We start from the raw sequence: 13,747 nt of genomic DNA, 5'->3' as shown, positions 1-13,747 counted from the left end.
GGCTATTATAAAGACACACACACCACACCAAGACAAATAGCATTAGCGCTTTAATTGAACTAATCGCTATCAGCAAAAAAAAAGGACATAAAAACACGCTTAAAACACCATCAAAACCATATTTGTTTTTATCTATGAAGCTTGAGATACAAACCATTAATGTTGTAAATCTAAAAAAAATATTTTCGTAGCTTTATTGTAATTCTAACGTGGATTAGCCGGCTCCTACAAAGACAAAACATATTTGACAACAATTTGAAAAAGTCAATTAGCTTTAAGAAATCTGCCTTAAAATATTTGTTTTAATGTTTACGTAGACATTTTTAAAATCCCGCAAAGCCTCTTCAAATATTCCAGAATATTCTTGGTGAGATTACATTTGAAAAGTCTATTGTCATTTCGAACTCTGCATGAAATAATTGTTGAAATAGATTATTTCAAAATCAGACAAAGCTTGTCAAGTCTGCTAAGAATATCCCAGAATATCCCAGAATATCCCTGAATATCCCTGAATATCCATTGGACAACACCGCTGTACATAAGGAAGAGGCGTAGCGACCCTTCCCGGCGCCCGGGGACAAACTTTTCGGGTTGCACCCTCCCCCCCCCCCCCTCAAGATTTGATTTGCACCCCTCCCCTTAGATTTGATTTGCACCCCCCTCAAACTTTCGATTTGCACCCCTCCCCTCAAGATTTCGATTCCAACCCCCCTTCCCCCCCCCCCCCCTCAAACTTTCGATTTGCACCCCTCCCCCTCAAGATTTCGATTTCCACCCCCCCCCCCCCTCAAACTTTCGATTTGCATCCCCTCAACTTTTCTATTTATTTTTACAACCCATTTTGGCGCCCCCAAAGGTCGGCGCCCGGGGACATATGTCCCCCCCCCCCCACTCGCTACGCTACTGTCACCAGCGCGTTGTATTATGGGAGTCAGGCGTCAGACTCCATTAAAACAGGACATGACACGTCTTGTTTCTTCATCTCTATCCCACACACACCATCTACCCCTCGATCCTTGAATATATCTTGACATTTTTTTTTCTCTTAGTTTTTCTTTCTGCTTTTTCTTGTATTGTTTTTTTTAAATTCTAGTATTGTCAACTATTTTCTTTACAGTTTTTATATTTGTTATTGTTGTTACCAACATTCTTATTGTTAAAAAAAAATGATTTCATTTATTTTGTCGTATTTACACTTTTTCCTAAAAAAATATTTCTTACTCGTCCCTTGTTTCGTTTTTCTTAAAAATTCTCCTTTTCGTTCTTTTAAAATTTTTTAAAACACTCGTTATTCCAAACGTAACAACCAGCGGCAAATGCTCCAAACATTACTTTTTTTAGCCCACGGCCATTACTCCAACTGTTACTTCTACCCACGGCCATTACTCCAACTGTTACTTCTAACCACGGTCGTTACTCCAACTGTTACTTCTACTCACGGCCATTACTCCAACTGTTACTCTACCCACGGCCATTACTCCAACTGTTACTTCTACCCACGGCCATTACTCCAACTGTTACTTCTACCAACGGCCATTACTCCAACTGTTACTTCTAACCACGGTCGTTACTCCAACTGTTACTTCTACCATGGCCATTACTCCAACTGTTACTTCTACCCACGGCCATTACTCCAACTGTTACTTCTACCCACGGCCATTACTCCAACTGTTACTTCTACCATGGCATTACTCCAACTGTTACTTCTACCCACGGCCATTACTCCAACTGTTACTTCTACCCACGGCCATTACTCCAACTGTTACTTCTACCAACGGCCATTACTCCAACTGTTACTTCTAACCACGGTCGTTACTCCAACTGTTACTTCTACCATGGCCATTACTCCAAACGTTACTTCTACCCACGGCCATTACTCCAAACGTTACTTCTATCCATGGCCATTACTCCAACTGTTACTTCTACCCACGGCCATTACTCCAACTGTTACTTCTACCAACTGCCATTACTTCAAATGTTATTTCTACCTACGTCCATTACTCCAGACGTTACTTCTAACCATGGCCATTACTCCAAACGTTACTTCTGTCGATTCCATTATTCTACAAAAAAACAAAAATCGAGAATGACAGACACGCGTGGGAATTAAGAATTTTAAAAATCCTTTAATCTGGACGGGGATTAAAATTTCAACCAAATGTGATTTTTTTTTTAAAAATAAGAAAAATTCTTGGTTAATGTAATTTTAAAATTTAGCCATGCTGTGCTATTCACAGCTCCAGATTTATATTGAAACAGAAGGTTTTTTTTTTATCTTGGAGTTTCTTAATCAGATAGAAGAACGCAAACTTCGTTTCAATTCTTGTGGAAACAAAAATATGTAGGATAGAAAAACACTTAGGGTAGAAAAAACTAGAAAGGCATGCTCAATAGAACACATTTAGGATAGAACATATAGGAAAGAAAACATAGGATAGAAAACATATAAGATAGAAAACATATGATAGAAAACATTCAGCATAGAAAAGCACAAGGATAGGAGGAGGAAAAAAACCAGGATTGAACAATATAGGATTGTTAAAATACGAACAGAAAGCATCGAATGGAAAGAAACTCTGTATAGAAACACATGTATGACAGAAATGTATTCTGGACAGAAAAAACATATATGATAGAAATGCATTCTGGATAGTAAAACACATATGATAGAAAGGTATTTTGGATAGAAAAACATATATGATAGAAAGGTATCCTGGACAGAAAAACACATGATAGAAAACCAAGCAGAAAGAACAGGTAAAGCATAGAAAACGTACAGGATAGACAACATGCTGGGCAGAGACATGCAGCAGAAAATGAAACATGAGCACACAATTTTAACTCAAATAATTGAATTACAAATTCACTTAGAAGTCAATCCCTGGCCACGGCAAGATTACAAAACTATTTTTTAAAACTAACATTTCGGTTTGACCAATAGCATAAATCTGGCCAATTCATCTATTTTGGTAGCGTTTAAAGGCGGAAAGGGGAAGTAATGTCCGTCGGACTGAAGATTTTTATTTTCTTGTCTGGGTTTGATGGACTGGTTTTGTAATTTTAGAGTGACGAGGGGAAACAACTAGGAATGATTTTACTCGTCAAGGGAATGAAACATAGTTCAGACAAGATTTTGAAAAAATATCGATGTTTTAAGAAAAATTCAACTGCAATTTTGAGAGGGGGGGGGGTCTGGCTTTTTATGACGATGTGGTGAGACGGAGGGGAGTGGGGGAGGTAAAAATCGTCAAAAAAGCGTGACTTCATTTATGGATGACCCCTTTTATAGCTTAGAATTAGATTTTTAAAAATTCAGTAATAGCATTGCAAGTAAAAAGTAATTTCTAGGTTTTTGTTTTTAAGAATAAATAAACCGGGAGTGATCTCCCCTAAACTTTCTCGAATATTCTTATATAAAATAACAGGGGATGGAAACTCGGGCTATAGACATGATTTTTAATCCATTTTAAATACTTAAAGTTTTAAAAATAGAATAAAATCTCGTAGACAAATTAATTGCACACCAAGTGAACGCAAATAAAAAAAGCGCATAATAGTGCGCAATATTATTAGTACTTTTAAAATTTACATTAGTTTTTTGAGAAATCGGAAGTAGCGTAAATTACTACTTCCAGTCAACGGAAATAACTCAAAATTTAACAGAAGGTAGAGAATTAGATCTTTTACTTACATGTGAAATTTCATTTATCTATCTGAAATAGTACTCAAGTTATAGGCTTTTAAAAAATTCAAAGTAGGAAAAGTACCACTTCCGGTTATCGGAAATCGCTCAAAAGTTGATACGGATCTACGATTTTGATAAAATACTTATATATGAAATTTCATCAACCTAGCTGAAACGGTACTCAAGTTATCGTGTTTACACACGGACAGACACACACACAGACACACACACACACAGACATACGGACAAGATTGCAAAATTATGTTTTTCCGTATCAGTTAGGTGTAAAACGTCGAGATTTGTAAAAATCTCGATTTTTTTTTTGCACGATTACAATACTTTCTCTATACTACGTATATACGAGAAAGTAAAAAATTGGTTTCATTAATTATAGTAGTATAGTAAGCCAACATTATGGGTCTCTGTTCAATTAACTCTGAATTGAATCTGTAAAATCTGTAAGTAAGGCTGGGCATAGTAGTGACTCCACTATACCTTCATACAACCAGCTTAGAGGAACAGATAAACTGGGAAGGCGCTGGCTCAACTATTATTTTCCATTAATAGGTTGTTGTTTTTCAAACCATTCGAGAATGAACGTCACATGCGGTACAGAGTAATAAATATAGCTTTGATTAAACCGAGAATCCCTAATTGTCCAAATTTCTATCAACCGATTAGACCCATTCCTCCCAAAATTTTTCGCATGCATTATATTATCATTTGAAGATTTACTTCTTTTTTTTTTTTTTTTTTTTTTTTTTTTTTTGTTATTTTTGGGATTATGGTTTTGTTTTTTTATATACAGTCCAAATTATAAATAAACAATACAATTTTACAAATAAAGTACTTCTAAATGAAATAATTAAAAAAATAAAACTTTTTAAAATAATGTTATCTGCAATTCGAAATTGGAATTTTGTTTAAAAGGGCCAACATTAAGATATGTCAAAATCTATTTGAAATCCAACTTTAATATATGAACGTAGTACTAAGTTGTATTTAAAATAAAGAGATAAAATGAGTAAGACAGTTTTTACTTCAAATGCATTTTAAAACCATTACATTAAACTATCCTTAGTAGTACCATGAATATTAGTAGTATTTCAGTTTTCCCATTAATTTATAGAGTGCTAATGGTGCACATCTTGTTAAGCACAGGAAACTACTAATAGTAGAAACAGAGGGCATGTTTATCTTTTAACAAGCTCACTAGAAATTACTGTGTGCTGTCCCAGCTCATCAACCATGGCAACTAGCTATTTGAGTCTTTACCCTTTTTCTGTTTTCCTTCAGACCTGCTTCTAGCTTTGCTTTTAGTAGATTTTTTGTGCTTTGTATTTGCAGTTTTCAGAATTTTTCCAGATGAATTATTTGCTGGGCCATGGTTTCCACTGCTTGCTGTACTTCCTGTAGGTGAACTGGCACCATTGATTTGTGCCGCTGGTGTTGTAGTATTAGATTCTGGACTTGCAGGCTCCCTTTTTTCTTGCTCAGCAACACCAGCTACTGCAGCTGCAGATGTAACTGATGATTTAGAAAATAGTCTATCAGCTTCTTTAAATTTTCTGTTTCGCTTATCAGCCTTGCTGTTGGTGCTTTTTGTATTTGTAAGATATCTGTCCCATCCTTTAATTATGTTTCCATATAACAGTGTATCCTCCAAATAGCTCCCTTCAAATGCATAAATTTGTCGTTCCAAATTATGTAAAGTATCCGCTATCTCAGCTCTTCTTCTAACAAGTTCATTCAGTGAATTCTAAAAATAATCAACCCATTACAGAGTAAAGCGACTAATTGTATATTATCAACTGTATGTATTTGTACTTGCAGTCACAGTATGTACATATAAATGTGTGTACTTTCGAATATACTTTAAAATTAATAGTAAACAAAGAAATATTTTAATCAATTAAAAATGTTGATATAAAGTAATATATATTTTATTATTAGAGCTTTAAAAAATATTTGTAAATATTGTCTTTCCAGAATATTTTTAATTATGTATTTTGTTTGTTTTGACCACGAGTAGTTTCCCTTTCTAAATTTAAACATAAGTTAACTTCCCTTATCTTTGCCTATCACTTTATCATTTAATTGTCCAAGTTTCTAAATATCGATTGGACCTCAGCCCCACTTAGCTTATTCACGACCTTACTAATATCACCATCAACATTCTGTATCGTCTTGAGATGTTTGCATTTTTTTTCTCATAAAACCAGGATCACGCGAGCAGCCTAAGAGCAGTGAAACATGCGCAACGGAAAATTGCACACAAAAAAGTGCTCAAGGGGATTTTTATTTTTTAAATAGGGCATGTATAGACGCAGGGCCGGCGCTACCTACAAGGCGAACAAGGCGGTCGCCTAGGGCGCTAGCCGTAGGGGGCGCCAACATGGGTTGAAAAAGCAAATTGAAAGTTTGAGGGGGTTTTAGGTGGGGGGGGGGGTGCAAATCGAAAGTATGTCCCCGGGGGCACGTAAAAAAGGGCGGGGGGGGGAGGCTTTTAATAAGTTTTGCCTAGGGCGCTAAATAACCTGGCGCCGGCTAGGTATAGACGTTAACATAAATTTTTTTCTATTTGTGCAGTTTTTCTGAGTGCGCAGTTTTCCGATAACCACCAAAGAGTCATCTTGGGATGTGCTCTGATAATTTAGACCACGTCCGTTTATTTTTCGGATGCCCAGTATACACCCCCTCTTGTACCGGGTCTAAGAACAAGTTGAATTGTATGTAATGCTAATGACTATGCCATAAAAACTAGATAATTTGATCGTATTAATATTGTACAATGTTAATTAATATTATTATTCTGTGCACTTTAATTAATGCAGATTGGGAGTTTTTGTTCGCTACTTGTTAATTATTTATTCATTCGAGAATGAGGGGGGGGGGGGAGGGGGGAGGGAGGGGGGAGGAAGCTTGCTTTTCCTCCTCCATCAATCTTTACAGCGGATATTAATATCATGATGTCTACCTACCTACATAATACCTTACTTGAGTTATTTTTATGCTTTATTTTTGTCATTTCTTTGCCTTGATTTTATCATTACATTGCCTTAATCTCGTCATTAAATTACCGTCGTCTTCTAATTACAAACTACGCTAATTGTGTGAAGTCATTCACGCGCCACCCCTTTCTCTAGACATTGGACTTTATTTTCATTGACACGATCCCCTTAGACCCCCATTTCTTTTTTTTTTCTCTCCCTATGTCAACCCATAGGCCTATGACATACGTGTCATATGTCAACACACGTACATCCATATTTACCCCATGTCATTTATTCCAGGAATTAGTGACATATGTCAAATGTCCCCGCACGTCCGTCGAAACTTAAATATACTCACGACACGTGCACTCCACGCGCCCCTTTGTCGTGCCCCTCGCGTGAGTGACACTCGCGATAAGGTCATCGGGCACGTGCGAGGTCATTAAACCGCGCGATGTTCAATCAATTATCACAGGTGACATGTAATCACCTGGACCGTCACGCATGAACGACGACGCGGAATTATTCAACCGATTCCGTCTGGAATAATGAGCGCTTAGGACTGAGACCGTGGGGGGAGTGGTTGTTGATTTATGAAAATGTCGTCATGCATATTCATTTGGCCCACACCGTGCTATGAAACCGTAATTTGTACAGGAAATTGAAAGGCAAATGTGTACCTTCAGAATCTGCTTGTGTGGGTGCTAAATTAGGTTTTTGTTGTGATATCGTTACATGTTGGTCCGTCGTATAGTTACTGTGTTTTTGTTGATATCGAATATGTAATCTTACTTACAGGCCTAGCCCAAACGTTGCTTTAAACCTGTTCTTATACATATCAGTCTTGAAATATTTTTGACTCCGAGTCTACTGTTCGGTGTAGGTCTTTATTACATACACAACAGAATAGGTATCTTGACATTTTTAACCACTTAACTGTTGAAAGGCGGTTTTTGAATTGGCCTTATTATTTAAACATGGCAATTATCACTTATAGGCCTAATATTCTCAGTTCAAAAATTCTCTGTGTGTATTGATTTTTTAAATGTTTTTATTTAACTTACTTCCTTTGTCTGTCGTGCGTTTGTCTGTCCTGCTTTTGTCTGTCATGATGGATCGAAACTGGCGAGCGAAATTTCGACCACTTCTAACCGAAAAATTTCTCTGAAACTAGGCACATGGGTCGATATTTGGTGATAATGCAATCTCACATCAACTTTGACTTAATTGGATGCCTAATTAATTTTTAAAGAATTGATTAAATTTCATATGTAAAATATCACTTAACACGCCATTATACGCACATGTTTTGTGTTCATTTAGAGCGCATCTGTTGAAAAACTCCAGTGGGCCCAATGGAAAGAGGTATATCTCGGTTTGCCACAGGCAGTGTTTCTTCCAGACTTTTTTCTCCGGGGGGGGGGGGGGCACTTGAAATTTTCGGGGGGGGGGGGGGGGCGGTAAAAAATGCCTGGAAGAAACTCTGGCCACAGGAAATATAAACTCGATGAGCCCCTAGGAACGGTGCTGTAATTGATCTTATAGAGTTTTTATATTTTTGAAGAGATTGTTGGTAGTTTACCATTCCTTCATACCAAGGCGTAAAATTCAAGCTCTGATGGGAAAATTTCAATTTCGGTTTGGGGGTGGGGGGGGGGTGTTCTTTTTAAAATTACTTGGGCCTTTTGGATACAGCAAATGCATCCCTGCTTGTTGGCTGTTTTTTTCCACATTTTGTTTATTTACCGTTAACATTAATAGAAATAAATAAATCACATCTGTATAAAACTAAAACACATATTACACTGATCTAGTTTTAATAATAACACATGAATTCTTAATGCTGCCCTCAAGTTTTTTAACTTATTTAATCTCTTTTTTTGAGAGTATTTTGAGCCGGGGACATTAAAACTTGACCTTTGTAGAAGGCTAAAATATTTTCTTTTAATTTTATTTCTTTGATTTCAATTTTTTTCTGTTCATCGTCTAAGATCCTCTTAAGTGTTAATAATGTTTATATTTATCCCCCCCCCCGCCCCCACCACGGGGAAGCTGTGAGCGCCGCCCTTGATAAAGATAATATTTGCAATAGTCTCCCACTGACACACAATGTCTATTTTTAGCACAAACACGCGCGCTCTGGGACTCGTCTGGTCGATGATTCTAACGGCGCGTGAGTAATTTTAATTTGTTGACATCCGCCATTGTGGTGTAACAGTATCAGGTGGTGGTGGGGGATATATATAGTGCAGGGTGGGAAGGGGTATAGACAGTTCAAGTCTCTGTGTTTACATAAGGGGGGAGGAATGACAGCAAGCATTTTTGTCTTTGTTGAAACTGTGAGGGGGGGGGGGGAGGTGACAGCAAAATTTTCGTCTTTGTGAAAAAGTGAGAGGTGGGGAAGAGCATGAGAATGTTATGTGGAAACCGGTGGGTGGGGGGGGGGGGCAACGACAGCAAAAAATTCTTTGGAAACAATTCGTCTTTGTGGGGGAAAAAAGGGGAGAGAGATGGCAGTAAAGACTTAGTGCAAGGTACATGTATCGACAGTAAGGCTTATGTTAAATGCATGGACTTTGAAAAGTATTTGTGCATTGGTAACGACATCGACCTTAGTAAATTCTATGCGTGGGGGGTAAATAAGTCGAGCGTGGTAAAATCTTTATGTGTTCTACAGTGACAGATTAGACTAGAATCAACAAGCGACCAGGGTTCGAATCTAAATCAACACTTGTGGCTGTTGTGTAAAACATTGAATGAAATAAGATTTTGTTGGCGTTGAAAAGTGGTGTTGTTTGTTTCTTACACGTGTTGATTAGTCGTTAGTTTCCTTACTCATTAGTTTGCGTAGACGTGCATTAGCGTGGGTGATTGTTGTTAGCTGATAAATTAATGTAGTTGTTCACCAGCTAATAAGATTGTTGAGCTGTCCGTATTGATGTTAATATTATCAACGCTGTAACGAAGATGTTTTCGTCTCGAGTAGCCAGTTAATCTTATCGTGTATAATGAATTTATTTTAAATTTCCAGACCCATTTATCAGACGTCTGAGCTGTTTCCTGTGTGGGTGAGATCACGTCAAGAGGCTAAAAGTTCACGTCATCGCCACGTTTTTTCAATCAAGACTGGACTACGTGAAAACTACGTCTACTTTTTAAAAAAAAATCAGCTCAACGTGACAGTGTGACATTCATGTTACTGTCAGATTTGGCCACCTTTACCACGTTGCTATAGGCCTGTCACGAATGTGACACAGCGCATTTCACGTTTTACCTACTACTAAGTTCAATTATAGTGTCACGTTTGACAATACCACGTGTCACGTATCACCAAAACCACGTGTCACGACTGATCAGCCTAGGCTCAATTCTAGAGTCACGTCTGACTAAACCACGTGTCACGTCTGACTAAACCACGTGTCACGTATAACCAAACCACGTGTCACGTCTGACTAAACCACGTGTCACGTCTGACTAAACCACGTGTCACGTCTGACTAAACCACGTGTCACGTATAACCAAACCACGTGTCACGTCTGACTAAACCACGTGTCACGTCTGACTAAACCACGTGTCACGTCTGACTAAACCACGTGTCACGTCTGACTAAACCACGTGTCACGTATAACCAAACCACGTGTCACGTCTGACTAAACCACGTGTCACGTATAACCAAACCACGTGTCACGTCTCACCATACCACGTGTCACGTGTAATCAATTCAAGTGTTACGTCTGATCAATTCACGTATCACGTCAGACAAATCCACATCTAACCTCTCACTAATCCACTACCTGGAAATATCTTCCCCCCCCCCCCCACTGGCGTGGAGAAAATAAAATAGTTTCACTCAATCACGTGGTACAGACGACCACGCCCAAACACATCACGTGGTGAGGTACAATAGCCAGACGTCAGCCAGTTGATTTTTTTTTTCAAAGTTAATTTTAATTATCTCCCCATTGGCCAGGTGAGGACAGGTGTGGTTACCCGGATGTGGTAGAGAGAGGGAGGGGGGAGAGGCCTCACCACAGGAGGGATAGAGAGAACGAGAGAGTAAGGGAGAGAGAGGGGGTGAGAAAAAACACGTGATTAATAATTCTCTTTTTGACAGTGGGTGAAACTGTGAACACTAGGGTATTAGTAATTGGGAGCAGTGGGGGGCATTAAGGCATTGGTAATTGGGAGCCGTTGGGGGCATTAGGGCATTGGTAATTGAGAGTAGTTGGGGGAATTAGGGCATTGGTAATTGGGGGCATTAGGGCATTGTAATTGGGAGTAGTGGGGGGCATTAGGGCATTGGTAATTGTGAGTATTGGGGGCATTAGGACATTAATTATTGCGAGCAGTAAGAGCACAAGGGCATTTGTATCTGGGGCATTAGGGCAGCGGTAATTGGGAGCAGTGGGATCACTAGGGCATTGTGGGCAGTGGGAGCAGTAGAGCAGTGGTATATGAGAACAGTCAGATCAGCTAAGAGCTATGATAGCATAGAGGCAGCTAGAAACACTTGAAGCACCACACTTTCTTATAACAACAACACCAGTAGAATTGAGAGCCCTGGCAGCACTAGGAGCAGCGTGAAGACTGGGAGCACGGAGCACTCATTGCTCTGAGTGAATTTACCAGCACCGAAATCAAAAGAAATTGCCTTTTTGTGAGCACCAGGAGCAGTAATAAAACTTATCTCAGTGAGCACGTCTAACGCTGAGAGCACTGGGAGCCCGGAGCACTGATCACCAGTTAGCACCAACCATCACAATGCTGGCCCCGTACTGTACGTGAAGCTGACACGTGACAAATGGCCGCCGTGTCCATGACACCCTAGCCGTCTAGCGTGACGTCACTACGTGGCGCCACCTGGTGATGTGCCGATGCTGGTTTCTGTAAAAAGATGAAATTATGGCAGGAAGTGCTATTTAAACACAGGCGGACCGTGGGCCGTAGAGCTTTGGTCGCTGAACACAGACGGACCGCGGGCCGTAGCGCGTTGGTCACTGTCCTCATCTGTTTAGTGATTGGTCAAGGGGATAGTCAAACGCATCACTGTGAGTACCCGTATGTGTCCTTTGATAAGTGCTAGTTGTCTCTTTTTTATGTTGATATTGCATGTTTTATGTCAGTTGTCAGTAAATTATGTTCATTTATTGTGCACATGCCGACCCGCGGCATATCATACGCCGCTATTTAGTTGTTTTATTTTCTACTTTTCAGTAATTCATAATTTGTGAATTCGACAGTACCAATGCTGCCACTGAAAATATTTGCTTTAAAACACTATCAGTAGTTCGTTAAGAACGATACTACCCCCACCCTCCTTTCCCCGAACCCCTACCCTACCCCCCCCCCCCTAAATAGCCGTCACTAAACCCGCTCTATGATTGTAAACATATAGTGTGAACCACAGCTCACCAGACCATGTAGGGGTGGGGTGGTAGGGAGCGCGCTTACAGCTTGTTTTCTGGCGTCTCCCAGAAGAGAATTATATATATAGATTGTGTATTGCGTGTCTTCTAGTCAACGAGAACATGTCTTGTTTGTCCTACACTTGACGCGAGTGCATCGTGTATGTCCTATGGTTGACAAGATTGTGTCTTGTATCTATTATTGTCTTGTAACTCGTATTGTCAAATAGGTTGTGTCTTGTAACTCGTATTGTCAAATAGTTTGTGTCTTGTAACTCGTATTGTCAGTGATGTTGTGTCTTGTAACTCGTATTGTCAGTGATGTTGTGTCTTGTAACTCGTATTGTCAAGTAGGTTGTGTCTTGTAACTCGTATTGTCAAATAGGTTGTGTCTTGTTTATCCTATAGTCATCGAGAGTGTATTTTGTACGTTCTTTAGTCATAGAAAGTAGGCCTATATGTTGTAGAATCAATAATCATCCAAAAATTATCTTTTTAATGTCATATAGCCATCGCCAGTGTATTTTGAATGTCCCGAAATCACTTTCAATAAATCGTGTATGACCTACTTCCTTATTTAACACAATCTGGTGAACACCCGCAATGTGTATTATGTAACAGAGGTAACAGCTGGCACTGTGGTCTTTTATTTGCACAGGCCGTTTGTGATCAGTATGTTCAAAAGTACAAATAGCGAATAAAAAATAAAGGGAAACAATATTTCAATAAATGAAAGAGATCTACTACATGTAGCAATCACCAAATATAAGGAAACAATATTTCAATAAATGAAAGAGATCTACTACATGTAGCAATCACCAAATATAAGGAAACAATATTTCAATAAATGCAATCAATCTAGTACAAACAGCTAGCACCAAATATAAGGAAACAATATTTAAATAATTGAAAAAAAATCTAGTACAAATTGCTAGCACCAAATATAAGGAAACAATATTTAAATAATTGAAAAAAAATCTAGTACAAATTGCTAGCACCAAATATAAGGAAACAATATTTAAATAATTGAAAAAAAATCTAGTACAAATAGCTAGCACCCAATATAAGGAAACAATATTTAAAAAATGAAAGAAATGGAGTACAAATAGCAAGCACCAAATAGACTCTATAAGGAAACAATATTTCAATAAATGAAAGAAATGTAGACTTTTTAAAATCAACGCATAGAGAAATACAATATTTGAGCTGAGAAACATTGTTGGTTAGTGTTGCGCTAGTTGAGTTGATGAGTTTACAAGATAGGTTTCTTCTTTTTGAATTTGTTTTGTTTGCCATGTTATATTGGATCGTTGGATGGGATTGGGGATATTAATCTAGTGCTTACACGGCGTAAGCTACGGCACGGTTTAGAATTAGACTTGCCCCAAAGCGTCGAGTGATACAGAGATACTGAAAGACAGAGATTAAGACAGACAGAGATAGAGAGACTGAAAGACATAGATTAAGACAGACAGATAGAGATAGAGAGACTGAAAGACAGAGATTAAGACAGACAGAGATAGAGAGACTGAAAGACAGAGATTAAGACAGACAGAGATAGAGAGACTGAAAGACAGAGATTAAGACAGACAGAGATAGAGATACTGAAAGACATAGATTAAGACAGACAGATAGAGATAGAGAGACTGAAAGACAGAGATTAA

At 38.6% G+C, this 13,747-nt stretch overlaps 1 protein-coding gene across 1 annotated transcript; it reads right to left on the bottom strand.

Moving 5' to 3' along the window:
• Positions 1 to 4,464: 4,464 nt before the first annotated feature.
• LOC131932702 (chromatin modification-related protein MEAF6-like) lies at positions 4,465 to 8,411 on the bottom strand. Its single transcript, XM_059289632.1, has 2 exons — positions 8,355 to 8,411; positions 4,465 to 5,444 (listed from the first exon to the last, which is right to left on the bottom strand). Exons 1-2 carry the CDS (start codon positions 8,409 to 8,411, stop codon positions 4,941 to 4,943), a joined length of 561 nt encoding a protein of 186 aa, XP_059145615.1. The 3' UTR covers positions 4,465 to 4,940.
• Between the last annotated feature and the right edge of the window lie 5,336 nt (positions 8,412 to 13,747).

This window comes from Physella acuta, unplaced genomic scaffold (assembly GCF_028476545.2).
Source record: "Physella acuta isolate Inbredline_101_S28 unplaced genomic scaffold, ASM2847654v3 ptg002265l, whole genome shotgun sequence".
Taxonomy (NCBI): domain Eukaryota; kingdom Metazoa; phylum Mollusca; class Gastropoda; family Physidae; genus Physella; species Physella acuta.
This window is presented reverse-complemented; position numbering and strand designations above follow the sequence as displayed.

Coding starts and splice junctions, on each gene's coding strand:
- LOC131932702 (XM_059289632.1), bottom strand. CDS start 8,411: ATGTGGAAAAAAACAGCCAACAAGCAGGGATGCATTTGCTGTATCCAA. Junction 5,445..8,354: donor GCTGTATCCAAAAGGCCCAA/GTAATTTTAAAA, acceptor GATTATTTTTAG/AATTCACTGAATGAACTTGT.